A 26,762-nucleotide genomic window follows, 5' to 3' on the forward strand; every position below is an offset into this window, starting at 1 on the left:
AGAGTATTAAGAGACCTGTTTGGAGTCGTGTTATTGGAATAACTAAACCATGAGTTCCCTGCAGAACAGTTAAAACAGGCATCCAAGCAAATGATGCTCTCTCCATCATCAATCTTTGACTTACAAGCTTATCTGTTGGCTTTTTTTTTTTTTTTTTTTAAGAGAATATAGATATCTTTATTTTGTACATCCATATAAATAAAGAGAAAAATCACAGCATAGAATTCAAGACTTCAGATTTCCTTCTTTTTTACATGGACATTAAGGACTCTGGCTGCCAAGCATCAGAACATGGTTTTAAGAAGTATAATCTAAATTCAAGGATGTTCCCTCAGAAGAGTTACATTCCTGGACCCACTAAGTAATTCAAACCCTGACATTCTCCATTTCTATCTCCCCATACCATGTGGTTCAATACATTGTGGTCTGAACTGTGCAAGGCAGAGAGGCCACACTAAATGAAATCACAAAGGAGCTGGAACTGGAATTCAGACACTCCTTGTATTATTTAACAGCCCAATTAATTCCCTTGGCTCCATAAGCCATTATCCAAGACAAGGACATCATGAATACGAACATAAGTTGCCACAATATAACCAGGCTTGCTCTGATGGTTCTATTGACAATGAGAAGCTGCAGGCTTGGAAGGGAGGATGCTTGTCCATTGGGCCAGATACAGCTCAAGAAGTGAAAACATTTTTTCCTCTTCAATCATAACTATTGCTTTAAAGTGGGGCAGATAAGCAGTTTGGTTTCTATTAGTTTTGCAAGTTATCAGTCAGGACTCAGGAGATGGGTATTTCTGTTCACACTAGCCAATGCCTTTCCATGCACAATCTTTTTGGACTCCTCACTAAATCACCAGCCAGCAAATGACTGCATCACTTTGAGCCAAACAAGCATGAGGCTGTCATACAACAGAGAAATTATCACTCCATTAAAATAAGGAAAAAAAATACAATGCATGGTCATATTTGTGGATAACCTGGCTCAAAGCTCTGTAAGTTGCATTTGAACCTTGGGTGAGGGTGCCCTGGTGCCCCCAAGCTCTGCTGTGCCCAGCACACCCCAGAGTCTACCAGTGGGGAGAGCCCTGAATGTGGAGGTCCCACAATGTGAGCCTTGGCTTGAACAGATCCAAATGTCAGCAGCTCCTCTGGATGAGGACACACAAGTCACGAGTGGGCTGGAAACCAGTTCTGGACAAGAGCTCTGGATTAATACACACGGAGTGCTGGAGGGGAGGAGGGGAGCTGCTGAAGACAGGCAGTTATTCAAACCAGCTGCTAAGCCACTCCAAGCACTCACACGTACACAGTCTCCTGCATGTGTTCTGCCCAACTCAAAGCTACCAGGCATCCAAAAGTTAAAGTACACAAAAGAAATCTATACGAGCACTTGCCAAAAATCTCATTTTCCAAGTGCAAGCTGGTTATTCCATGCATGGCAGAAGGGGATTTCATCTTGCTTTTACGGGACAGCCTCTGCCTCTTTGCCTCAAAATTCTCCAATTAACACTTCTGCAAGAAGTTTTGAAACTGTGCACGGCCACGTATTTATCTACGCACATTCTCTCCCCTCCTACTGAGTTCTGGGCCACGGGCTAAGCTGTCAAGCCAAGTTTCATCTCAAGCAATTTTTAAACACTCATTCTATAAATCCTCTGCAAAGGGAGTTAGTAATGGAAATACTGACAGAAACTTGAAGAGACAGCAGGGCAACTATAGCAGCCTACTATACATCAGCTTCATTAGCTGCAGATCCTTCTCTCCGTCACCTTCATTTTCCATTAGCATACCTTGGCTAATTAACACACAAAACCTATGAAACATTCTTACACTAGAAGGCAACATTTGGCCCCCAGCCCAAATCAACATGGAGAAACTTCAACATCCTCTGCCAGACATAGTAACTGTACCAGATGGAGCAAACGCACAGCTAACAAGTAGTGATGAGGAAACTGAAAGCAGAGGAACAAATGCAAAAATCAGACCACTGGAAGAGGGAAGAACAGCAAATACAACTTACCACTTTCATTTTTCTCTATGACATCCACAACCTCTCCAGCCTGGAGGCTGATCTCAGAGTTCTCCTGCTTCTCATAGTTGGACACCACCACATATTGCTCCAGGATCATGGGTTCAGAGCTAGCATCAGCACCTGGGGAAGGGAAAAAGCAAGCCGTAAGCCAGCTTCCAGCCATGGCTCCTTGAGAGCGACCTCCGTCCATCCGATCCACAACAGGCCAACTTGTCACCAGAGCCAAGCGAATCAGCAAACAGCCTTGGCTCGCAGCATATCCCCAAATGGCTGGCCATATAGAAACAGCCTCCTCTGGCCCACAACCCAGCAGCACAGAGGGACATTGGAGAGAAGAAGAAGAAAAAAGGGGAGGAAAAAAAAAATGTAAAAAGGAGCCAAAAAAGTGAATTAGTTGCACAGTTTCATGATGGATTCTGAAAATAAACCTCTTCCCAACATGGTTTCCACAATCCTTGCTCCCATTCAGAGAGAAAAATCCTGGGCAGAAGCAGTATAAATCCACAGCTGAGCCATCCCCCCAGTAAACCCAAAGAAGAAACAGCTCTCCCCTTGGCGGCTCAGCTCCTTCTCCACTCTAAAGGCTTGAGCTGAAAGTCAAGAGGGGGCTGTAGATGCCAATCATATTCGTCTGCACTGCAGCCCTTAAATAGAAACACATGAGCGGGACTGAAAGAGGGAGGTGGGGTGGAGGGAGCGAGGGGAGGGCGGGGAAGAGTGTTTACTTGAAACAGAAGAAGAAGAAAAAAAAAGTTATAGCGCCAGATCGCCGCTCAAACACGGCCACCCCCGCCTGTCCCCCAGCCCGGTTCCGCATTCCCCGGCGGGACGGGCTCCGCTCCCCCTCTCCATCCCCTTCTGCAGCCCTCGGAGCCACCCCAGCCCCTCGATTTCTCCTCGGACAAGGGCTCTGGGCTGTCAGAGCCATTTATGAATGAGAGCAGGCGCTCACGCCAGCAGGGGCCACGGGAGGTGCAAAGTAACGCTCTCCTCCCTTCCCCCACACCACTGCTCTTTTTTTTTTTTTTTTTTTTTTTAAATCATGATTATTTCTTTTTCACCGCCAAGCCGAAGCCATGCACTTGGAGGTGGAGCCACGGGGCAGGCACAGCACAGTGCCAGATGTGGAGGGAGCCCCTGGGCTGCCACATCTGGGCTCTGCAGCGCGACACCAACAGCGCGGACCCGGCACAGACCCCGCGGCTCGGCCAGAAACCGCCTCGAAAAGCCGTGAAAAACCCTCCATTTCGGTTCTTCACTTTGTAAGAGCCTACATGCCTTACTGCAAAATTATTTTATGGTTTTTCTCAATTACAGCAGTTTGGGACACCAGCATCATGACACATTTTACATATTAAGAGGCGGTTCCTGGCAGTCTGGATTAAGATGCTGATTGAAAGGGAGGACAGAAGCAGACACACAACTTACTAAATGTCCCATTTTACACAACAGGGACAGAGCCAAGAGCAGACTCTGAGTTTTCCTGAATTTCTGATGACAAATTGGCTACAAGAGATGGGAAGGAAGCAGCCTGGTCCACCAGAAAAGTCAGGGGACTGACAGCCAAGCACAGGATGCTAGGTGCTGTATTTCCAAACTCAGCATGTTCATATGTGTTTGGACTGGAGATGCAAAGTGATTCTACAGACAAGTAATTAGCATCCCTGCCAAGAAAGGTAAAGAATGCATCAGCCATTAAAACAGCATCCTGTGAAATGAAAATCCTAGGGAAAAAAAAAAAGCAATTAATTCAACTGTTTCCTGAAAGGAAACACTATCACAATGCCTCCCCTTGGACCAGGTTTAAGAAACTCAGAAAATTAGAAGACTTCCTTGCTCCCTAAGCATGCCTCAGCCTCTCCTCAAATTACATAAGTTAATTTTCTTTAAAGAGGAGTCATCTCCTCTAGAAGCTTGTGTTAAAGAGATTTAGCTTTTCTATAGATAGTTGAACCACAGCCAGTAGCAGCAATAGGAGGAGAAGACCATGAACTGACAACATGGAAATTTATAACACCATTATTTTCACCATAGTTGTCCATTCCAAATAAGCATCATGTTTCTCTTCATGATCAATCAACCTGACTCGTGCACTCTGGTTTAAACTAGTGCTAGTTGGGCTACCTAGAGTATGATGAGATGTTTTCCCGTTTCCCACAGTTTCCCACACAGTCTTTTCTCCAGTCCAGAATCCAGCAGCACTATAATCTTCATTCCACCTGCTTAGGCAAGTAGTACCTACAACCCCTACTTTGTTTTAGTCTTGAGATAAATATAAGTTTTTAAACCAGAAACAAAAGCTATGGACCTATGTCAGTGCACGTGCACCAGCAGAGAATTCAGTGTGTGGAAAGGCAAGAGGGACCAAACATTGGCAAGGGACATGCAACAAGCTAACTGCTAAACCAACAACTCAAATGCTTTCTTTCCTCCAGTTTTCATGGGACTGAAGTAAGGAAAAAAAATCCAAAAGATGGCATTGGCTTGGTGGCAGGAGCAGCGTTCATGTGATGCACGTGTCCCTGCTGGGAACAAGGAGAGGACCAGACTGGAACACAGGCTGGCAAACACCCCACACTGGCAGCCACAGAGGCCAAGCCAGGGACTGTGTGCCAGGGGAATGCCCTTGCCAGGAAACATGGAGAATCAGCACTTCAAATCCACCTCCACAACTCCGCTTAAAAAAAAAAAAAAAAAAAAAAAAGGACTGAAAACAGTTTGGCAAGATGGGTTATATCTGCATTCTCATATCTGAAACCCAGCAGGACTTCTCTGGGTTACTCTCTCCTGCTCTGGATAAGGTAGTCACTACAGGAGGATTTCTTTGTCACTACAGTGGCTGGAGGAACACATACAATTAAGAGATTGTTTTAACAGACGCTTGTATAAGTGCTACAGGGCTCCTATTAAGACAGAAAAAAATAGGGTGATAAATTCCTTGGTCTAGGAAGTAACCAAGGTCAAACAAGCTTGTTCATTTACAGCTGCAGCAGACTGTGCCTAGAGGATATCCCCCTTTCGAGGCGTGGGGTCCCTGTGGCTCCTGGGTTGATGGTCACTCAAGATTAGGTACTGCACAGTGGGGAAGATTTCAGTAAGAGCAAAGAAGGGAGGAAGAGGAGGAGGAAAAGAAGAGAAACAGCTCCTTCCAGTAACCAAAAGTGTTTACCATTTGGTTTGGGTTGTTACTACATTCCCTTCTGGCACAGTCAGTGGAGTAAAGGACTTCAATCCTCCACAGCCTTCCGTCCCCCACAAGTTTCTTGAGATGAACTACTCCTCAGGATGTGCACAGCATTGCTGCTACACTGTGTCAGACTCTCCAAAGGGGATTCAAAGGAACAAGACAGGCAACCCCACAGGGAGCACAGCACCGATTCCACCCACAGCCGTGGGCGCTTCCACATCCCTGCCAGGTAGTTCAGGTCCAATTTGTGACACAGGACACAGCATGCACTGGGCTCACAGCCTGCTCGGTGTGAGCACACCACAGGAGAGGGATGCAGCGTGGCACGAGTTCCCCAGCAAGCTCACATGCAGCTGCAATGCCACCCTGACACAACAGCTCTGCTTTTTAAAAAGCATCTTCAGCCCAGGCAGCAGAAATGGAGAGCAGAGGATAGGATAACACTGATGTTCCAGGTAAAGTCCCCCTCCTCTCCCTCCAAAAAAAAAGCAGAATTAGTGTTTTGGTTAAGCTCCAACTTGCAAAGCCCTCCCCATAGCAGAGCATAGATTGCTGGCTGAAATAAGAGTTTGCTTGCCTCTCCATTTCTTTTTGCCTCGAGTCCGTTTCCTGGTTAAAGTCTTGAGGATACCCCTCCTCCTCTCCATAGGGCTCCACTTTACAATCCTCCCGCTCCTCACCTCAGCACTTCTCTCCTGGGGCGGGGCAGAAATGTCATTGGAGCTTGTCCATGCCCTCACAGCTGGCACTATGAAGTGACACAGTGGCACCCTGTCCCCCTCGCCAGGCAGCGAGGAGGGAGCATCATTCCTCCTGCCGGACTGGAGACCAGCAACTGCTGGGAAAGCCTAAATAAGAGCGCAGAACGTCCGCTCCAACATCCTCCTCCTCCTCCTCCTGTGTTGCAACAGCTAAGACCTACGATGGTTTTGCAATAGCCAAAAATGAAAACCACCAACTGGACTCCAAAAATAAAATCAGCTGGATATGAGAATGCGAGACTCCTGATCTTTGCCAGATTACTGTGTTGTTATCAGGCTATAAACATGTCTGCTCTTTTAATCCATACAGTGCACAGGCTTTTATATTGCTCTTTCATGATTATCAATCAAGTGTTTACAGATTGAGACTAAATGAATTAGAACTGGGCTGGTCAGTGGAAGTCCTGCAGAAGCAGCCAAAACCACAGAAACGGCCAGTGAAGGCCATAAGGGTGAGTCACACTGAAGGAACAACTGGCAGGTATTCCAGCCCTCGGGCATGGGCACAGCTGCTGGGGACACGTGCAGGGTCTGCACACTGGGGTGAGTGCCAGACACAGCCCCAGTGTCCTGGCATTCCATAAGATAATGGCAGAGCTCTGCACTTTTCCACACACAGGGAGGAGTAACTGTGGTAGCTTGGATCCAGTGCTGCGGTTTCTTGTTAAAGCCAGTTGTTGAAGGGTAAACTTATGTATCTCTGGAAAACTCCTTTTGGGGAAAGACAAAGGGAAAAAAATTACCCAGAATAGCAGCAAGCCTGCTTAAAATCCTCAAATCAGTCTAACCCCTTACAGCAATCATACACCCAGCTCTAAACACATGGAATTCCTTCCCCTAAAAACTTCACCTCTTTTCTTTCTTATCAGAAGGACCACATGACTATAATAAATAAACATTAAAAGTGCATGTTTTCTTTAAGCCTTCCATCCATGATTTATCCTGAACTGTGTTACGATGGAGAGGTTAGGTCTTCTTAAAAATTGGGTTAAGGGTATAATGCAAACAAGATAAAACAGACTTTGCCATGTAATGCATGTGAGAGTACACAAGAGCTCATCATATCGCAGCAGTGCTGGAAAAGCAGTTCTTAAAATAACCAGTTCCTAGAGTAAGCAGTGAGATGAGAGTAAAACAGCCTGCTACAAATCTCTATGGGGACAACATGGATTCAGATCAAAACTGTGTTTCCCAGTCTAGGATCTCTCTTCTATTCAGTGAGAGGGTTTTTGTTTTGTCTTGGTGTTTTGGATTTTTGTTTTTTATCCTTTGCGTGCACTAAACAACTTTGACTCATCTCCTAGATACTCCTGCACTCCAGCCTGTCATGCTTCAGCCCCATTGCCACTTACCAAAATTAGGACTGTATTTATACATCAGTTATTCCTGGAGGTAAGACTACTACTGCCACAAGCTGTGAGTGAAGGGGATTAATCTTCATCCCTCCCACCAGATAGCAATACTCCCAATCCTAAAAGTGTTTAACTTCAGAGCTCAGAGGCTCTTGGTGTAGCAGCTCTGAGCCACAAAGCTTTTGGGACAGAGACAGAAGTTCATCACCTTCCACAGTCACTTCAGAAATTCAGTACAAATCCAGTTTCAAGGTCTGGATTATTGCCAGTATAGAAGAAAAGAAACATTGGCCAAGTCTATCAAATTAGACTTAATGATTATTAATACACTATGATTTCTGTTGTTCTTCCCTGAACTTGGCCAGGTCTTTTACAAAGCACAAAGACACACTATTCCATTTCCAGAAGAGAACTTCAGAAGCAGGTGACACCCTGCTATTAGATAGAGATGGGTGGAAAGCAGAAAGGGGATGGTTTGGATCTGACCCCTTAGGTAATGCAGAAGACCAAAACCAGAAAAGTTTGGCCTAAAACCTTGTCCAAATCCCAAAAAATGCCTGAGAATAAGACAAGATTGATCATCATGCACCCAGCAATGGCCAGGTCATCATGTAAACCCTCTCACCCCAGGCTGGCAGCTGTGATTGATGTAAGAGAAGTTTCCTTATAAATGAGCATCCATCCAACCATCCACCTTCCTTGCTCATGTGCCCTGCAAGCCTTTCAGGACATGGGGCAATAGTAGCCAAAGCTCCAGCCCTTCTTGCTATCTTTTTAGCTAAACATGCCAAGATCTGGTCAAGATGGTAAGTCCATGAGCTCCACTAAGTGTCTCCTAACCTCCTGGGCTGCTGCTACAAACAGCTCTAGGGGGCCCACACCAACAGCACACATGGCCACCAAGAAGAGACTATGGTGAGCAATCACAGCAGCCAAAAATTAACTGGATGCCTGGATTCATTCCCCACCATAACAAACACATAGTACTTGCTGTCACTTCCAAGAACCAAGATCTGGGCAAGCCTTCAAGAGTCTGGGACAAGTGGCAGCTTTAAGGTAGACTGTGGCTTCCAGCCCTGGAGTGTGTGTGACACACAGCTAAAACCAGCAGCAAAACACAGCCCCCAAGGGGAGCACCTCAGGAATGAGCCTGGCCCGTGGCAAATGGCAGGAGCTCTCTCAAGCAGCAGCTCCAGTTCAGTTCTTCCCTCTTTACAGCCCTCAGCAGCATTTCCAAAGAAATCCTGACCAACAGAAGAATTCAGTGCTGACCTCTGCCAAGTGAAGCCTATTGGTCTCGGGATTTTTATTTTTTATTTTTGATCTGCTAGGTTTTAAAACAGAGCCAAGAAAAATTAGAGGCAGGAGGGTTAAAGTAAAAAGTTGAGTCCTCTTTCCACTCCTTCTTGGAAAGTTGGCTCTCTGAATAGTGATTCCAACCAACTAGGTTACAGGTAGCAACAGTTAAGAATATTTAAGTATTTTGCACACAAATCTGTTAAACTGCTTGGAGATTTTCACACAGCTGCCAAACTGGGTCTTCCACCAGGCTGAAGTCATCAATATATTCTGGCATTTGCCCTAGTCCTGCTCAGTGGTGCAACTCATTCCCATCCCTCCAAATGGCACAAAGCAGACCAGCCAAGGATTGTAACAGCAGTCAGGGTGACCAAACTTGAGTCCCACCACAGCACCTCCCAGGGTGTGGCTGTGTGGTACCCATCTTTGTCCAAAGTACAAAATGAAACCACTTCAAAGTCTTGGTCAGAGTCTGCACTTCATGGAGAGGGTTCACAGCCTCAGCAAGAGCTTGGGCAGCACGAAACTGGCTCCTGTTCTCATTTCCAAGCCACAGGCTGGACACATAAATGTACTACATAGGTAAAGATCACATCTAAATTCAAGCCTGATCTACCAGCTTGACACATCAGGATACAGCCTATGGCAGATCTGGACTGAAGAAAAGCTGTTTTGGAAAAAGGATTCATTTAGATGAGAAACTGAAATGCCACATGAACTAGAACAGCACGGGGAACTAAGAACTTGCCAAATGAACATAAGACCTTTGAGCAGCACTCTGTATCAACATTCACCTTCTTGAGCACCATGCAATGCAATTAATCACTTATATTTGCATACTCATCATGCACAGATTTTTTTTTTTTTTTTGCCAAACTAGCAACATGCATTTAGCTAAAAGCAGTAAGCAGAAGGGAAAAAAATTGTACCTATTAAAAATTTTGCTTTTGAGACCTTGGCAGTCAGTTTGTCATTATACATACGACACAAGAAACAGTCCCAACTGATCTGTTGAATCAAAGAAATCCAACATCACCCCCCAGCCAGCTCTTGAGGGGTTCTTCTCATTTTTCCTGAGAGACAGTACCTTGTGTGTCTCCTCCTTAACATGTTTCTCTCCTGCTAAGTCTCACTCTGTTTTTCTGTCTCAACTCCTCCATGACCTATGAAGCACCAGGCTCCTGACTGAATACTTCAGATATTTCTGCAGGTTTATATCCAGTTACCACCCTCAAATTAGACCTATTCTGCAAAGATGAGGCAGAACCCCCAAGGATATATTCAACTTCTGTCAAAAATAGCATTTCTGGAATCACAGCAGTCTTGCTCACTAAAAACTTCAGACAAGCAGGCACTCATCCATCGAGGATGGTGGGATTTTGTTCACATACTTTTCACAGGGCAAGAACTTGAATATTTACCAAATCTGGTATGGAAATCAGCAGGACTGTTTCCATCTCTCCTTGCCCCAAGACCTATATGTAGCTTAAACTGCTTGAGTGACCAGACCAGCATCCTCTACAGGCACAGGATCTATCACGTGTGATCTCTACTTTTAAGTCTGAAGGAGAAAATAATTCTTCTGTGATATTCCATGTCAAGTGACAAATGTCTGCAGAAGAAATACACTGGTTACACAGCAGAAGTCCTGATTCCTTATACTATAAAGCTTAGTTTTTGCCTTGTATGGGACTCCTGCTCCTTGGCCCCTGTCACCTCACCTAGAAGCTGTTCCCCTGCTTTCTCCTCCCTCCTGACTCATTGCAAGAAGGTGACTGATGCTCCCTTAAAAATTTTGCATCTTTATCAGAGTATCAGCATTTTCATGTGAAATCACTTCTATTTACTGAGGAAATGCAAAGAGCATTTCAGAAGGATAGGGAGCACACAGTCATGTTTCTCTGCCTTACCCTGACCCATAAAGTTTCTCCCACACAGAAAAGCGAGAGCACAGCTGTGCAGGTACTTAGCTGTGGCCAGGCTCAACCACCACAAGAGGGGAAGCTGCCTTGGACTGTGGCTTTGAGCTGGGCAAGGAAAATAAAACCCTGCAAACAACTAAACCCTGCTAGCACCAACATCAAGGTGAGGCAGTCATCAGAAAAGCAAAGCTCTTCCTTGCCAGAAATCATGCATCATGAAAAACCAATACACAAGCAGACAACAGATCCTGGGTATCCACTGTCAGAGATTAACATTTAAAACAACTCCAAAACCACACACAGCTTGAACTTGAGAATTTTGGTTTTAATAGCATGCAGAACACCAAGACACAAGAATTTACCTGGAGTGACACTCTTTTTTGGAGTCTCAGACAAACTGGACATCCAAACTTGAAATCCAATAATAGGGCAGCCATGAAAAAAGAAAGTAATTAGAGACACAAGAAAACAGTCAAAATCAATCGTATCAGAAAGTCTGAGAGTTAGTAAAGACAGCTTTAAAAGAGACATTAATTTTTTCTTAAGAGTAGTGTTGGCATGATGGAGACTCAGAGGAAGGTCAAGTCATAAGAACCACACAGTTAATTTTTACGTTCTAGTGGATTTGCAGAACTTACAAAACTGATCTGTAGGTGATCCAATTCTGAGCTCTAAGAGTAAGATATGCACTGAGCTTATTCCCAATAGCTCAGAAAACACATACCAAGAGACAGTCTGACTTATCAAGCCTCAGACCTGCAAAATTCTTTGCATCTGTTAATTGTACCCAAAAGACACACAGACAGCCTGCAGAGACTGAACTCAGCAAACACATAGGAGTTTCTACAAGCATCTTATTACCCTGGAATTGCATATAAGGAAAATAACAATAGACAAATAATGCTCCATGGAAAAGAGTACAAAGCTCCAATAAAGGTATTCAGAGTATAACTAGAAATTTCATTTTTTAATCAATGAATGAGGCAGAGATCAGGCTAAGGAGATAAGAGTTGTTCCCAACAACATCGAAAGGTTTCCCTCTCCGTCCATGAAATGAGGTGGAAATATTTAGCTTGGGAATTTGGGAACAATCCTCACATCTTAATACACTGGAATACACTGGAAGTATGTTTTGAAAGTCAACAGATTTCCCCCCATTTCTAAATAACAAACATTCCCCTTCTGTGGGATGAACGAGCAGAAGGGTAGATGTCACTCTCCCTCCTCGGAGAAGAGACATCTAGAAAGAGATGTTTATATGGCAGTCTAAGAATTTCCTAAATTCTGACAATTCCGAAATGCAATTTGAAAAACTTATTTGCAATGGGGAATCCTATTCTGGACCCAGCAGTTTAGCAACACAGAAGATGCACCCATCAACCACCTGGAGAGAAGAGCAGGCTATACTGGTGGCCTTGTCTATCTGTCACTGTCTTTTGAATTGCAGAGTATCTCCAAGACAGTAAAAATAGATCAACAGATAGTAATGTAATAGATTCACAGTACATATGTAACTGAGGAATTGCTAGCATGATACTAATGTTAAGAAACAGCTTTCAAACTTCCCCAGTGGAAACCAGAGGTCCAAGAAACACATTGCTGTTTTCTCAGCACCAAGGGAATGCTGAGGTTTTGAAATCCATTCTTTAAATTAGGGACACAATTTCCATCATGTAGTTGCACTGCCATTCAAATGGATTCAGTATTTTGACTACTTTACAGTAAACTCTCTACAGTGGCAGCTTTGAGAAAATTCTGAAGTCTTGCAGCCATCTGACTCCCACCCCCATGTGCTGCATTGTCACAATACACTACCAAATACACTGCAGTAAATAACAGTAATTTACTTTGGACTGCTACTTAAAAAAAAATGAAAAGGGCTTTGCATTGGTGGAGTGGAACAGGAAATAATCTGGCAGAGAAACTTGTGCTATAGCTCATGGAGGGAGCATACAGCATGTTTCTGTTACAGACTTGGGGCAGGCACGGGAAAGGGTGTGAAGGAGTTGTTGTCAGCAGCTTGTCTATTAGCTTTTGAATAGACTTCCACTGCCTTCAGAGCATGATTGTGAACTTCAGTCAGCTGTCAGATCTATTTCCAGACAAAAGAACCTGAACACGACAATGATAAATCAAGCAGATGATGTATTGCAGGACTAACTGGGAAAATTTCAAAGTCTGCCCTCATCCAAGCTCCAGCAAAAGACAGAAACACCCAAAGTTAGAGGAAATATACTGCACTTAGCACAAGTTAAGGGCTACTCTGGATCTGTCTACCAAGACAAGAGTTTAAACTTAGATCCACAGTAGCCATATTGACAGACACCCATGTGAGATCTCACCATAAATAAACCAATTCTGCTAGTCATTCTTAATTTTTTTTTTAAAAATTCTTTTTAAAGAAAGTATTTTTTTCTCCTTGTCAAAACTATTAGCTTAAACCAGAACAGAAGGGCAATGCAAGTATTAATGGGCAAACAGTGTGGGCTTTCCAGCCCAGGAAGCAGCATAAAAGCAGCAGCACTTCTGAGCTGCCCCAGCCTGACAGCAGCTAGAAGTGGATGAGGTTGCTTCTGAAGCAGAAGACAGCCAGCATATTTCAGCTGCTCCTGCACATCTGCTTAGCATTAAACTTCCTTCTTGGGGATTTTTTTTTTTTTTTTTTTTATTCCAAGATGTTTAAGCTCTAATTGCTACCAGCTTTTAAGAGTCCCCCCTACAAATAATAAAAATATCAGACATTAGTGATAGATTCCACTTCACAGAGAGCTCAAACGAAGAGCCGCGGCGGGAGCCAGCGTTCGGGGAGGAGGTCAGAGGCCGCAGAAACATGCTGTGCCTGAGCCAACAAAACACAAGCTTTGAACAGCCCCAGGTTTCCTCTTTAGGACAGGGTTTTACTGGAATTCTGCATGGGGCTTGGAGCTGGTTTCCAATGGGATTGGTAACAGTAAACGAACAAACCTTCGCTTCCTGCCACTCCTCTGCTCGCTGCCACACGGCTGAACGCTGGCGGGTCTCAGAGGACTTGGAAGTGCAGGGGAGGGAATCTCAGCATTTGAAAGGAAAATTAAAGCTGCCTGCTCAAAGCAGGCCACTCCTAGGGCAATGGCATCCCAATTCTGCTCTTAACACCAGTCCCACAGCCCCTGCTGCTGACTTCAGTTGGAGCCAGAACAAACTCCTCCTACCGGAATTATTTTTAAAAACTCAAAAAAAACCATGGATCCATAAATTACAGCTAAGTCACGAGGCTGAGGCAGTTGTGAAGAGCACAGAGGAGGCTTTCCTTCAGAGCCACACTGCACAGAAATAGCAGCACAGCAGGCGTGTCCCTGGAAGTGCTGCTGAACCCCATTCCATCACTGGAAAAAGCTGCCACGGTGGAGTTGGGCAACCCTCAGGCAGGTCAAGGAGGTTGCTCAGGTGAGAAAGAAAAGGAAGGAGGTGAAGGGGCAAAAAGCTTTGAAGACAAAATTAAGCTGGTTGCTATGGTGAACATGAAACATATTATTCTAGATTTCTGAGAAGCTTTTCTGCTGCCAGTGAGACTGGTTTGTTTGCTGCTCCTCCCACCACTGGCAAGAGAGCAGGCGCCAGACTGCTGGGGACTAATGCTTTATGCTTGCGATACAGCTCCACTCATCTCATTTTAGCAGCAGACTATTTGTCTTGTGTACAGTTGAAATAGAGCAAACTTCCACAAAAACCTACAATAGCTGGAGTCAGTCTAGAATCGAATGCATGAGCTCAATGCTACCAAAATCCAGATGCCACATGCATGGTACTTGTCAGTACTGCACATTCAAGTGGGCCCCTGCCCCAGCAGGTGCAGAGAAACTCCTCCTCCATGGGCATTTTAGCAGCAGCTTCTGCTGCAGGTTCCTTTTGTCAGTAACACTGGAATGTTCAGTTCAGTGTTGAACCTAGCATCCTTAATTTAACACTGCACCAGCACCAGGAGGGACTCCTACAGAATCAAAGGTTTCATGTTGCTGGGGCTATCAGGGACCTTTATAACAAGCTTTTTTAAAAACAAATATCTGTATAGCTGTCTAGCATGTTAAGCTACATATTTCCCAAGAACAGTCCTGCAGTAATTGTGGGGAATTGGATCATACTGGTGTGGCTGTAGTTCTGGCAATGCAACCCTTGCCCCCAATGCTCAGAAATGAGCCTGGCCCAAAGACAGGTCCCTACTAGTGATCTGGATGTGGCTACCTTACTTTGAAGGGCAAAGAGTTAATTATACAGGTATGGCCTGTTCCTTGGAAGTTGCCTTCCATAGGAGATAGCAGTCCCAGGGCCATTTAACTAATAAAACCATTTTGTTCTCATGAAACCCTACCTTTAACATCAAGTGGGAATATCAAAATCTCCCAGCTGTTATGGAGCAACTTAAATTACTGAAAAAAGGAATTAAAAGAACAAGTGGCCATACTGAAGAGATACTGACATCTGGTCCATTTCCAACAGTGATCTGTCCCATGGCTGCAGTTGAGTATTTTGCAGACTCGTTTCCTAGACTTACACCCTTCCTATCTTAAAAAATAAGCAATGCAATCAATGATTCCTCAGACTAACTGGGGGAAATAAATGCTTCTTCTGAAGAATGGGGGTGTTCTCATGCCAACAGTAGTTTCTGACAAGTCAGCAAGAACTGGGCTGACCACACTGTTCCTTAGACGTGTCCACTTCTTAGAATTGGCCTAGAGCCTTGCTGGCTGCTATGTTCATCACATATGGCAGAACAGAAAACAGAAGTTGAGCCTGTGTTTCAGTTTACATTCTGGAACACAAATCTGCCAAGGAGTTGGTACAAATGAAGCACTCTGCTGCTGCCCTGAGGGCTCAGGTGGGACACCTTTCTGCCCCAGGAAGATAAAGAACCCAAAAGCCAGGCTCAGTCTACTCAGTCCAGGGCTTCTTGCTGGGATTTTGCTTCCACCTTCCCCCTTCTTGCTTCCTTTCTGCACTTTTCAGACAAGCAAAGGAACAACCTCCTCCTCCACCTGACAAGGTGAGGCTGACCATCAAGAGCAGAAAGCTCAGTGAGAAACCCCAGAACTGTGGGGCTTGTTTCTGCTTCCATCTGCAGACAGTGCACCATGCTCATACACTTGTGACCCTCTCCAAAATCTCCATCCCCCAGACCCACTGACCATCCTTTGTCAGCCTGTCTCCAGGTTTCTCTCCTCTAGTCCCTTCCCCTTCAGCTGGAGCTGGAGACTTTGGTTAAAAGGGAAGGCAGTAAAAAGCAACAATACCAGACTAGGGGAGGTAGACAGAAATTCTTGGTGTTGCTAAGCTTCCCCAGAAATAGAAGTACTTTTACCAGAGAAGTATTCTGATACAGAGTCTATGCCTAGTTTTAGAACATGGCTGGAAAGAGCTAAAAATGCAGATGAGCCTTCATCCAACCTGGAACCATTGCCATGTGTTCTTGGCTCACACAATTAACTCATTCAACTAGGCAGAGAACAACAGATAGTCAGAGAAATGGGAGGATGGCACAGAAGAGTTGCAAGTGTTTTGATCTATCTCACACAGTCCTACTCAGGGCATCCTACTGAACTGTGCCATTGATGTTTGTCGCCCCAGGCTCCAGAAAGATCTAAACAAAACCAACACTGGTGCCTGGCTCACTGTAAGCCTGGTCAGACATTAAACTTCTTAGGTACCACAATGGCAGATTCATTTGTTTTTGTAATTGGTGGGCAAGCAGCTGTCCCACACCAGGGAAGCTCTAATAAGCTTTCCTTGCTCTTCTGTCTGTGGGATGCTGATGCATCACGTTTAAAACAAGTATTTTAAGATAGTGGTTGAAGAAATATACATAATTATTTTTTCTGCAATAGGAGACTGTATTGTAAAGTAAACCTCTCATCCCTGCAGAGATATCTCCTCTTCTATACACTTGAGGCTGAACATCACTTCCACTCCCATGCCATCTGTTCAAGAGGGCTGTATCTTGAAAAAATATTTGACTAGTAGATTATCAAACACGCAAACCCAGCTAAAGTGTCTGAGTAAGAGGATTGGCAGCAGGCATTAAATAAGGCCTTTAATTTTAGTCTTATTCACCAAGTTCAGCTTCATCACGAACATTCTGGGGAGGGCCTGTTAGTGTGGGGGTGGGGGCAGAGATGCTGGGCTGCAGTCAGGAGTACAGCCAGCACCTTCCTGTTTCCCTGGCAGGAATGATCCCACTGGGAGCTGTCGGGCTCTCTGCCTCCCAGCAGCACCACTCTGAGACCAACCTCAGACCACGTCCACTTGCCACGTAGCCTGGCGTATGCTGGACCCACACACACTGCTTGGAAAATGCTCACATCTGGCTTTCACGTGACTCAGGCATGCCTCAAATTCATCATCTGGATAACTCACTCCTGCAGGGGAGAAATCCACAACCAGGGAGCCCTTTCCTGAGTTGGAACGGAGGAGTGGGGCCAGAGGATCGTGTGCTTGACAAACTGCACAGTGACACGCTCACAGCTGCATTTTCACAGCCTCATCCAGTCCTTCATCCTTTCTAAAAGTACAAACACAAAGAAAACTTAGTCCCAATTTTCCACTCTGTTTACTTCTGTAAAAACCCATTTTAATCCCATTTGCAGACCCAGAAGTATCCAGGACTGTTTAGTTTTTGTTCTGGCAGCCATAGCTCACATTAACTCTTTCCACATGGCAAGTGGGGATTGCTTCCCACATGATCCCTGTGGTACAGCCCCTGCACATACAGTTTTGTACCAGTTCCAAGTTTTGCTGGGAAGTGCCTAGAATATCTGAATGTTAATCCACATCTACAGCTGTACAAACTGAGAGCATCACCCCTCTGAGGAAAAAACCAGCCTCCAGCAATGCCAAGGAGGAGGGCAGAAAAGCCCCAGACGTTGCACTTGGAAACTCACAGGTATGTACACATGCTGGGATTCATGTGTGCCTCAAAAAATGGAGCAAGAGTCAAGACCCAGCTGTGAAGCAGCCACGCTGCCAAGTACAGAACACTCAGCAGCATTGGCATGTCCAGGCAGAGATGACCTTTAGTCAGTGCATACATTGCAACTCCTGCAGGACACCTGCTGGACACTCAGCCTGGACTCAGGCCAGCTAGAATGGGACAGGTGTGACACCACTCACACAGCTGGACCCACTTAGGGAGTGGCATTTTAGGGGTGAGTGCTCTCAGCAGGCTAAGGACACACACCCTACATCCAGGTTTCCAGAATCTGAGGACAGAGATTCAGGTGCTTACCAGCATGAGACTAAGCTCCCCAAAATGCCCAGGGAAGATTTCATCTGCTCCTCTCAGCCAGCCAGACCCATCTGTGCCACATACAGATTCCTGTGGTGGCTGAGGATCATCACCCTCTGCTCCAGCTCCCCAATGCACTTCTCACCTGCCTTAAACAGCATGCCAAAATCAAAATACCAGAACTCTCTGTGCAAGAGAGGAGAAACCCACGCAGGCAGTGTTAATGCCATCTGCCACCGACAGACAGAGGAGGGAGGCAGAACAGGAGCAGATGGAGAACAGAGAATTTCTTAAAACCAAGAGAAATGCCATTATATCCCCCACGGTACCAAGTGCTTTCTCTGTGCTCAGCTGAAGACTCTGAGGCATTTGCAGGGTTCAAGCTGTTCTACCATGGCTGTGCTCAAGCCACACCTCATTTTTTCAGCCCTCCCTGCCCTCTCTCCTGGACACAGGGCTCTCTGCAGCACCAATGCTGAACTGGGAAGGGCAAAGAACACAAACACATTCTTTTCCCTAATCCTGCACCCTGTCCCCACACTTCAGTTTAAAAGCCAAGGAACAAAACAAAAAACCCACACAACGTACAAACATCTTTCTCTCTTATCCCATATTCCTCCCACCCCAGCATATGGGCCACCCAGAAGATGACAGTGATCCTATGCATCCAATGGGCCACATGTCCTGTCAGCAGAAAACTGAAGCAGTGCAGGATAAAGTCTCCTATCTGCTCTTCTCTTCAGTAGCCTCAGGCAGAAGTCCAAAGCACTTCAGTTCAGGCAGTGACTTTAAAAATATGGTGCACAAGAAGAAGTGTGAGATCAGCTTCCTTCTGCCAGAATACTACAGCCTGGATTTGGAGCGTGGGATTGGAGTGGACAGATTCACATCTTGACTGAAGATGCAGAATTGGGTCACACACACACAGATGCTGCAAGGACATGAAATATGCCTGCCTTAGCAGCAGCTCTCCCTCAAATCCTGCTCTCTGCTACCTCAACGGAACATAGGAGCAGTAGTCTTGCCTTGGAAAAAACCCAAACCCACAGAATGGATGTTCCACTAATTAGGTGAAATTAAAAAAAAGAAAAAAAAACAAAAACATACTTACAGTCCCATTAAAAAAAAAAAAAAAAAAGTCAGGCAAGAAAATTAGGTCTTTGGGGAATAACTGCATCAAGCAAAAGCCAATAAACGGATCAGAAGTTTAGCAAGTTCACTACCTGAGGAAAAATAATTCTCAGTCATGAGAAGAGGAAGCTCTGTCATTGATAACTGAGTTCAAGATGCACATTGAGATCACTAAGTCCTTCCAGAACCAGGCCCAAGCTGCATATCCCCAGTAATTAAATGAAAAGGTTTCTTTGGTCCTTAATTGCTATGATTTGCCTACTCTATCCTTTTCTTATTATTAAATCCTTTATCTTCCTGAAAAGAAACAAACCCCCCCCCCCCCAAAAAAAAAAAAAAACAAAACAAAAACAGCAGCTATGTGAGAACCAAAATGTTCTGCCAGAATCTGTTTTTCAATTCCATGCAGTAATTAATACATACAGCCAAGAAGGTGAATCGTACGATGAGAGAACAGATCACAATTCCTGATTAAGAGCAATCCTGTCAGTACATGCTTGTGAAGTTATAAAATAGTGACTGGCAAACTATGTCACTCAGCCATCCTCATCAACAGGCCAAATGGCACCAAGGAGTCACTCCACTATCAGTGCTTCTGCCCTAATTGTGGGAATCAATGCAAGGAGCAGAGGGCACACGTGAGATTCATCAGGACACAAGAGCATATGCCTCAGTCTGCAGGGATCATGTCATACCACAGATTTCTTACAGGGACTAAGACACCAAGTTACATGATCTAAATGTTCCTGGGACATTGCCACGGGCTTGGACAGACTTGCATCCCTATTCACCAGCTTGAAAAAACTCAAAAACCTTCCAAGCTAAAGCTCTCAGAGGGACTATAGGGAGACAGACTGCAGAGACAAACACCATGAGAGCTGAATGACTCAAAGTAACATTTGAGTAAAAAAACACATTCTAGCTTTGTTGCTACCACCTGGGCTCAGATTCACTAAGCAATGACCAAGTCCTTGCTTGGGGCAGGTAGCCCCCAGCATCTGCTGCAGTTGCCACCCTGAGAGAAGATGCACTGCCTCATGCTGGGATTGACCATGGTAGTTAATTGGATTTTTCAGACTCCTTAGTAACACACTGAGATTTGGCTTCTTTGAGAGCACAGTTAAAAGGCTTAACAGTTCTTCTGACTGAGAAGGTAAAACTCAGACAGATTTCACAGTCAGCTGAATGAGTTAAGGCATGCCCCCAGTTCTAATACTAGAAGTTCAATACTAAACACCACTCCAGATGACATCCCATCAGTACTGCAGCAATCTTAAGGCAAAGGAAAGGCAACACTGTATGTCTCTGGAGAAGTCCTTCCTTCTCCTTCTATTGCAGCCATTTCCCACTAATACTGCAAAACACCTGCCAGGGCTGGAGGCTGTACATTTTGCTCTTGCCCTGTACCTGTGTGTAGCTAAATGCTTGCCACAGGCCTGTGAAGCTGGCAACGACTGCCACACCCAGTTGCATTGACCAAGCTTTGTTCCCAGGGTCACCACCTCAGTCCTGCAACAGGTAAAACCAGCTCCAGCCACACAGCCCTGCTGGTCCAGCTGGGGGCTCACACATCTGTGACCCCACTGAATGATTAAGCACTAAGGGTAGCACACTATTCATTTTCTCCACATTGTCTTAAAGGAGGCAGCTCAGACTAAGTCAACAAAATACAGCTCATTTATAAAAAAGGAAAAAAAAAAAAGAGAGCAAGACATGCCATGGAACTCTAAATGCAGGCTAGACACATGCAGAGTGACAGGATCAGAAAGGTTAAGCTCTGAAGTGATGAGCACAGCTCAGCTGTAAGGACAGAAAAAGACACAAGTTGAGCCATTTCCCTTGGTAATTACAAAGGAAGCACAAAAAACCTATCCCAAATAATGCAAAGAAATGGCAATTAAGGCAACTCCCTGAAGCTGAGACTGCACATCCTTAGTGCATGAGGGCGAAGAAGAAAGTGCCTCTAGTGATGAAGAATTAGGCCAAGGAAGCAACTTTGGCCATCAGCTCCACCCATAATTCCTAGGCAGCATCTCACAAAGTGATCAGCCAGCAGGGCCCTTGGTGTTGTTAAAACAATCTGCTTGTTTCTCACTTGAGGCCCCACTTCTCTCATTGCTGAAACTCTCTCAACTCTGCTTAGTAATTTCCCCATTGAGGGAAAAGACAGCATTACAGATGTTTCTATAAAAAGTTTGTGAAGCTTTTATTTACTTGCCAGCAGATATATCCTTCCTAGTTTTAGATTACAGGAGGGAAAGAAAGCAGTGATCCTTGGCTGTGTGTAGCCATAATCTTTCTAGTCCAAATATTGGACAGGGAAACCCAGCTGAAAGATGGTTTACTCATTCAAGGAAGTCTCATCAGCATCCTGATGCAGCACTGGCTTGAACCAAATCATTAACTTAATATTCTAAGTGCTCAATTACTATTTAAAACAGATTTCAGCTGCCAGATTCAGCCAAACCACAGCCAGCTTGATGTACACAGGATCTGAACAATGAGGGAAAGGAAACACTGCGGGACTGATGGAACCATAACTTCCATATTATTAAAGCTTATTCATCTTCACTTGGAGGAGCATCCTATACCAACAAGGTGCCAGAAGAAGCCCCAAGCAACAGCCTGAAGCCAGCTATGCCCCCAGCAGCAAGGTGGGCAGTGAGGGCAGGGGGAGATGGGTTATGATTTCAGAAAGGGATGGCCATCAGTGCTCCTGTCTGGGCACATGGAAAGTTGTGACCACAAGGGCTTGGTCACCCACAAGGCAGGTGGCAGAGATCACTTTGAAAGCTGGATCCCCACAGTTTACAAAGAATCCTCTCGGTAGTTAAGGAGCACTGAGGCTCAATGTAGAAAAGCTGTGAAGCCCACACCAGCTCCCTGCAGCCACCAAACACCAGGGCTCAGATTCTTGCTTCAGCTTCATAACTGGGATCTGACTACTTTGCCATCAAACGAGCCAAGAAAGATTCTCAGCAAGGAGAAAGGGCAAGATCTTACTCCAGAAGTCTGCAGCTTTCTCTAGTCAGCAAGGGAGTTTGTGAGGTGGAGGGCACAATGCCACCTTTAGGGAGAAACATACTCCAACTGGGTTTAAAAGCCACATCAGGATTAGCAGATATCTCAAGGGTTAATTAGTTCACCATGCACAGATGGTAGCTGGTAGGGTTTGCAGAATGGATTAACCTAATCTGTAGCTTGTAATGTACCATACAAATATTCATTCCTAGACTTGCAGCAATTCTACCCTTATTTTGATTTGAGGATAGAAACAACACACAATGGATGCCAGCACAGAAGTAATGCTTATTTTGAGTGACAAATGAGTAGCTGTTCACTTGGCTAATGCAATGGACAAGTCGGAGCTTGAAAAGTAATTCCTTCCCATTTTGCTGCAGAGGGTCTTTGGGTGGATCAAGAAGAGGCCATTTGTTGCAAGTGTACAGAATATGCCCACAATAACCACTCCTCACAGTTGTACCAAGGGCTCTCCAGCACTGACAGATGGTCATAGAGCAACAGTTCAACTGCCTGGAAACACGAAGGCAGCTTTCTGAGCAGCTCTGCAGTATATCAGATAAAGCCCCCCAGGTCCAAGGTACCAGCACATGTGGCATTTCAGGCCACAGCAAACACCTGTGCCTTCACAGAGCCTGGTGAAACTCCAGGTCTCTGAGCTGGCTGCAGGTTAAAGCATTTATAATTAGATCACATCCAAGCAAAGGGCTTTGTGTTTACACAGTCCTTTGCACAAGAGGAAGCTTGGCTGAGGGCTGGCATGCAGAGATGCCCCAGATCAGCACAAGACTCCCTTTTGTTTAGCTAAGGACATGCCACACTATTGCATTTGGTTCAGAAGGTCTCAAATGTTTACAACCAGCACCAACTGCAGCGGTAAATGTTTCCATAACTCCTATTAAACTCTGAACTTGTCCAGTTTCTCCCTGCTCTAAGGAGTGAGCAGGGGACTAGCTAGACACTCACTCTGGCAAGGCAGAGGTCAGGGTAGAGGTGACTTTGGCTGTCTGAGGCATTCTCTAAATGTTTCTGCAATCAGCCATGCTCCTGCCATGCCTGCACATGCCTGAAACACAGCAGCTGTGGGATTCCTGCTGGACAGTGTGGGACAGCTGTGCTCACACCCAACAGCCTCTCCCAGCACATCTTTGGTCAAGACACCACATATTCATAAAGTCTCATTTGTTGGGAGGTGCTTGCATTTAAAAATGCCTATTTGTTTCTTGTTTAAAGATGGTAGTTCCATGATCTGCACCTATGGAAGAAACTGCATTTCAAAGCTATTTGTTATCTTAAAAAACCACCCCAGCAATCCTGAAAATCTGTGCTTATTTACCCCATCTCTTTTTCAAATGCCATAAAGCTGGTCTTTGTTAGAGGCTGTAACTGGCAACTCCCTTGGCATATTCCTTTGCTCACTGCGTGCACACTCCCACAACATCCAGCTCCAAACAGAAGGAATCATTCCTCTGCCATTCTACAATCAAGTGAGAAGATGGCTGAGGACAGAGTCCCTTTATGCAGCTCAATTTGTTTGTAGCGCTGCTTCACATTCCTCTTTGTATGGGGTAAGTGGAGAAAGTCCCTCAGCTCCACTGTTTCCAAGCCCTGGCTGCACGAACAGCCCAGCACCAAAAAGGAAAGCAGTCCCAGAAGGAGATCTGCCAGCCAAAGGAGGGAGCCTGACCTGAGCGTCCCTCGCAGGGATGAATGACCATGTCACTTGGGGTTCTCAGGGCAGGGGGCCAAAGAGTCCAGCAGGGGAGAGCATCCACAAATGGCATCTCAGCTACAATGACTCACTTGCTTTTCTCATGATGTCATGGCAGATCAGCTCCAGCTTGCCCCCAGAGCCACAGGAATGGAGAGGCAGCAGTTTCCTTACACTCCCAAAGCAGCTCCTCGCATCTCTTGCACGTGAATTGCAACACTCTTTCATGTAAACTGGTGCACTGAGCCCAAAGCTTTCTGTGTCTCCTAATGCTGTTCCAGGTCAGTGCTAAATCAGGTTGCCCCAGAGACTTCAGCAATGTTTTTCAAGGATTTTTACGTGACCCAAAAGCCCCCAGTGCTCAGGATGTGGCTCTGAGCCAGGAACTCCCACACTCAGCTCTGCTTTCTACCAACTCACTTGGACCTTTTTATTTATGGTCAGCCCCTCTAGAGAAGGTGCTGCTTCCAATTTAATTCACAGGCTGTTATGAACAAATACTTTCCTTAATATTACATTTAGGAAGTCCTAGAAGCATAACCCAGACAGAAGCTTTGCAGGAGATTAAGAAGACCAAGCATGCTCTAGTTTATTTGTAGGACCAGCACCTTACACCATGCTTGCCTACTCATTACCACATCCCACCTCAGGGAAATTCAGGGAAAGGTACCAGAAATATTGGCCTCCAAAGGCAGCTGCCAATTGATACACAGGTCACTGGGGTTAAGCAACAGCTTCTCTTTAGTGCATCACTTAGCTTATTACAGGATGGCAGCTTAAAAGCCCTCATAATTAACCAACAAATCAATGTAGGCAGTGATATTCATTGGAGTCCAGTATGTTACATTCATCTTCCCACTCAGAGACTAAGCTACTGCAGTGTTTATCATCTTTAAAAGCAGGAAGAAAAAAAATATCCTCCCTTCCCTGCACACAGGCCAGAGTTTTCCAAGAGTCACTGCTGGTTAGAAAGGCTTCTCTCTGGATGCCCTGAATGCAATTTGAAGCATCCAAGGTTCCAAAGTCAATGAGAGTTGCAGGTGCTCAATGCTGCTTAGGTGAAAGAAAAAATTAAAAAATAGAAAGCCCTGACACATCCAGCTCAGAGCAGCCAAACCCAGAGGCCCATAATTATACATCCCTATTGAAAACACATCTGTAAAAATCACTAAGAGCTACATGGGGAGGGGAAAAATCGGATTTATATAGTTTCAAATCAGGGTTTTATAGGACATTTCAATCCAGGATTTTAAGAACAAAACACTGAGCTACAGCCTTTGAGGCAGCCCAAACCCAGACACAAGCACTGAGAACATTTTGCATCAGAAAAAGCATGATAAAAGATTCAAACCAGCACAGAAAAAGATACCCTTCCCCTCCAGAAAAGAGCCCCTACTCTGACTCTGCATTTTGACCATTTGCAATGAAAGAGAAAGCAATGTAACACAATTATCATCTCACACTGGAGACAGAGCTGTATAAATACAGTCAGAGAAGAACAGTCATTTTAACTGCAGTACTATATAAGGTGGATTTCTTCTATCCAGTGCAAAGGAAAGAAACTGATGCTTATCTCCAGCAGGATTCAGCAATAAAAAGTTAAACTGCTGCACCATTCAACACCACACAAAATAAACAGAAGGGCAAAAGCAGAGGGTAAGATCCTCTCTAGAATCATGCAGTACACAAAAAAAAAAAAAAAAAAGCCTGGTGTCTTACCTGATTTCCTCTTTGAAGATCCATAGTCCCTGAAAAAAAGACAACAACAAATAGACATGGTTAGAGCTGGGATCGGTGGCGGGAGAACGGGTGCCTCCCAAATTGGCAGCCATCCGCCGGCGGGCTGCGCTGCCCCTCCCTCGCCCGGAGCGGCCGGGGGCGTCCCGGCAGCGGGGCTGCGCACAGCGGGCTGGAGCGGGGCGAGCCGGCACGGCGAGCCGAGCACAGCGCCGGGGCAGCCCCGAGGGGCGGCATTGCTGCCCCTTTCAACTGCGCTAGTAAATGCACAGCTCCCGGATTAACCCTTCCTGTCCCTGCGGGAATGGGAAGGGATTGCTGCAGGGATGCGGATGCTGCAGGCTGAGCTGCCGTGGCTGGCAGACCCGAGGCTAATTAATTTGTGAATAACCTCCCGTCCTCTCCTAGTTATCTCTGACAAGCACTTGGAAAGCACAAGGGAAAAAACAAACAAACTAAAACAAACTTTGTCCTTTCTTCTTTCTTCCAGGGTAGAACATGCACCCTTACTTTCCCATAGTGATTTAAAGGGTGCTGGCACCTCTACTCATGCAGAACAGCTGAAACCCCAGGCAGCTGCTATGGGAGGGGAAGAAATTACAGAAGGGAGCTGCAAGAACTAATTCAGGATAAGCACAGGACAAAAAGACTTGTTTTATGGCTGTGCTCCCCCTCGGTGCTCTCCGGGCTGACAGACCCAGCCCGGGCACAGCGCACCCCGCACTGTTGATGCTGGCAAAATCACCCCATGGCAGCCTCTCCTCGCTGGAACCCCACCAGAAGCACAGGCAGAGCCTCTGCATTTTGGGGGACTGGGCTGTCAGAAGTGGGGTTTTGTATCGTGCACCTTGCTCCATCCTCCAGAGGATCAGAGAGGGATTATCCCAAACTGTTTATTTAAAGAGAGTTTGGGGGCTCAGCTGAAGTAACAACATATGTTTTGAGAGTTATGTCTACTTGTAAATTCCATTTCTCACGGAATTTTGTGTGCATCCCCATGCCTTACATGTCTAGGATTTGATCCAGTGAGTAATAATTGGAAATTTTTTGCAAGCTCTTTTAATTTCCCATTGTCATTTCTACTTCAATTAAATGGTTGCTTTCTCAGCCATTTCTGCAGCTGTATTTGATGTGATGATGCTATAGCTCATGAATAAGTTGCTTCTTCTACAGAAGTGATATCATATGCAAATATAATTCCAGAGATCCCTCAGACCAAGCCAGGGATGGTACAGTCCCCAAAATGCAGTCCTCTACCCCAGCTCAGCTCCCACACCAGTCTGGAGTTTTGTGGAGCTGTCATACAGCTCTCCTGGCATGCAGAACTCACTTCACATTATTAGAAA

At 45.4% G+C, this 26,762-nt stretch overlaps 1 protein-coding gene across 5 annotated transcripts in view; it reads right to left on the reverse strand.

The window, feature by feature from the left end:
* Positions 1–26,762, reverse strand: part of SH3PXD2A (SH3 and PX domains 2A) — a 246,181-nt gene that overhangs the window by 68,972 nt on the left and 150,447 nt on the right. For 3 of the 5 annotated variants that reach the window (XM_079312063.1, XM_079312062.1, XM_079312064.1), the window contains 2 exons: positions 25,399–25,427; positions 2,029–2,160 (listed from right to left, as the gene is read on the reverse strand). In XM_079312063.1, the coding sequence (XP_079168189.1) occupies positions 2,029–2,160; positions 25,399–25,427 (161 nt within the window). Of the gene's footprint in view, positions 1–2,028; positions 2,161–5,804; positions 6,066–25,398; positions 25,428–26,762 lie in introns of those variants that run through there. The other 2 variants (XM_079312066.1, XM_079312065.1) reach the window with 2 other exon arrangements.

Source organism: Erithacus rubecula, assembly GCF_903797595.1.
Source record: "Erithacus rubecula genome assembly, chromosome: 9".
Taxonomy (NCBI): domain Eukaryota; kingdom Metazoa; phylum Chordata; class Aves; order Passeriformes; family Muscicapidae; genus Erithacus; species Erithacus rubecula.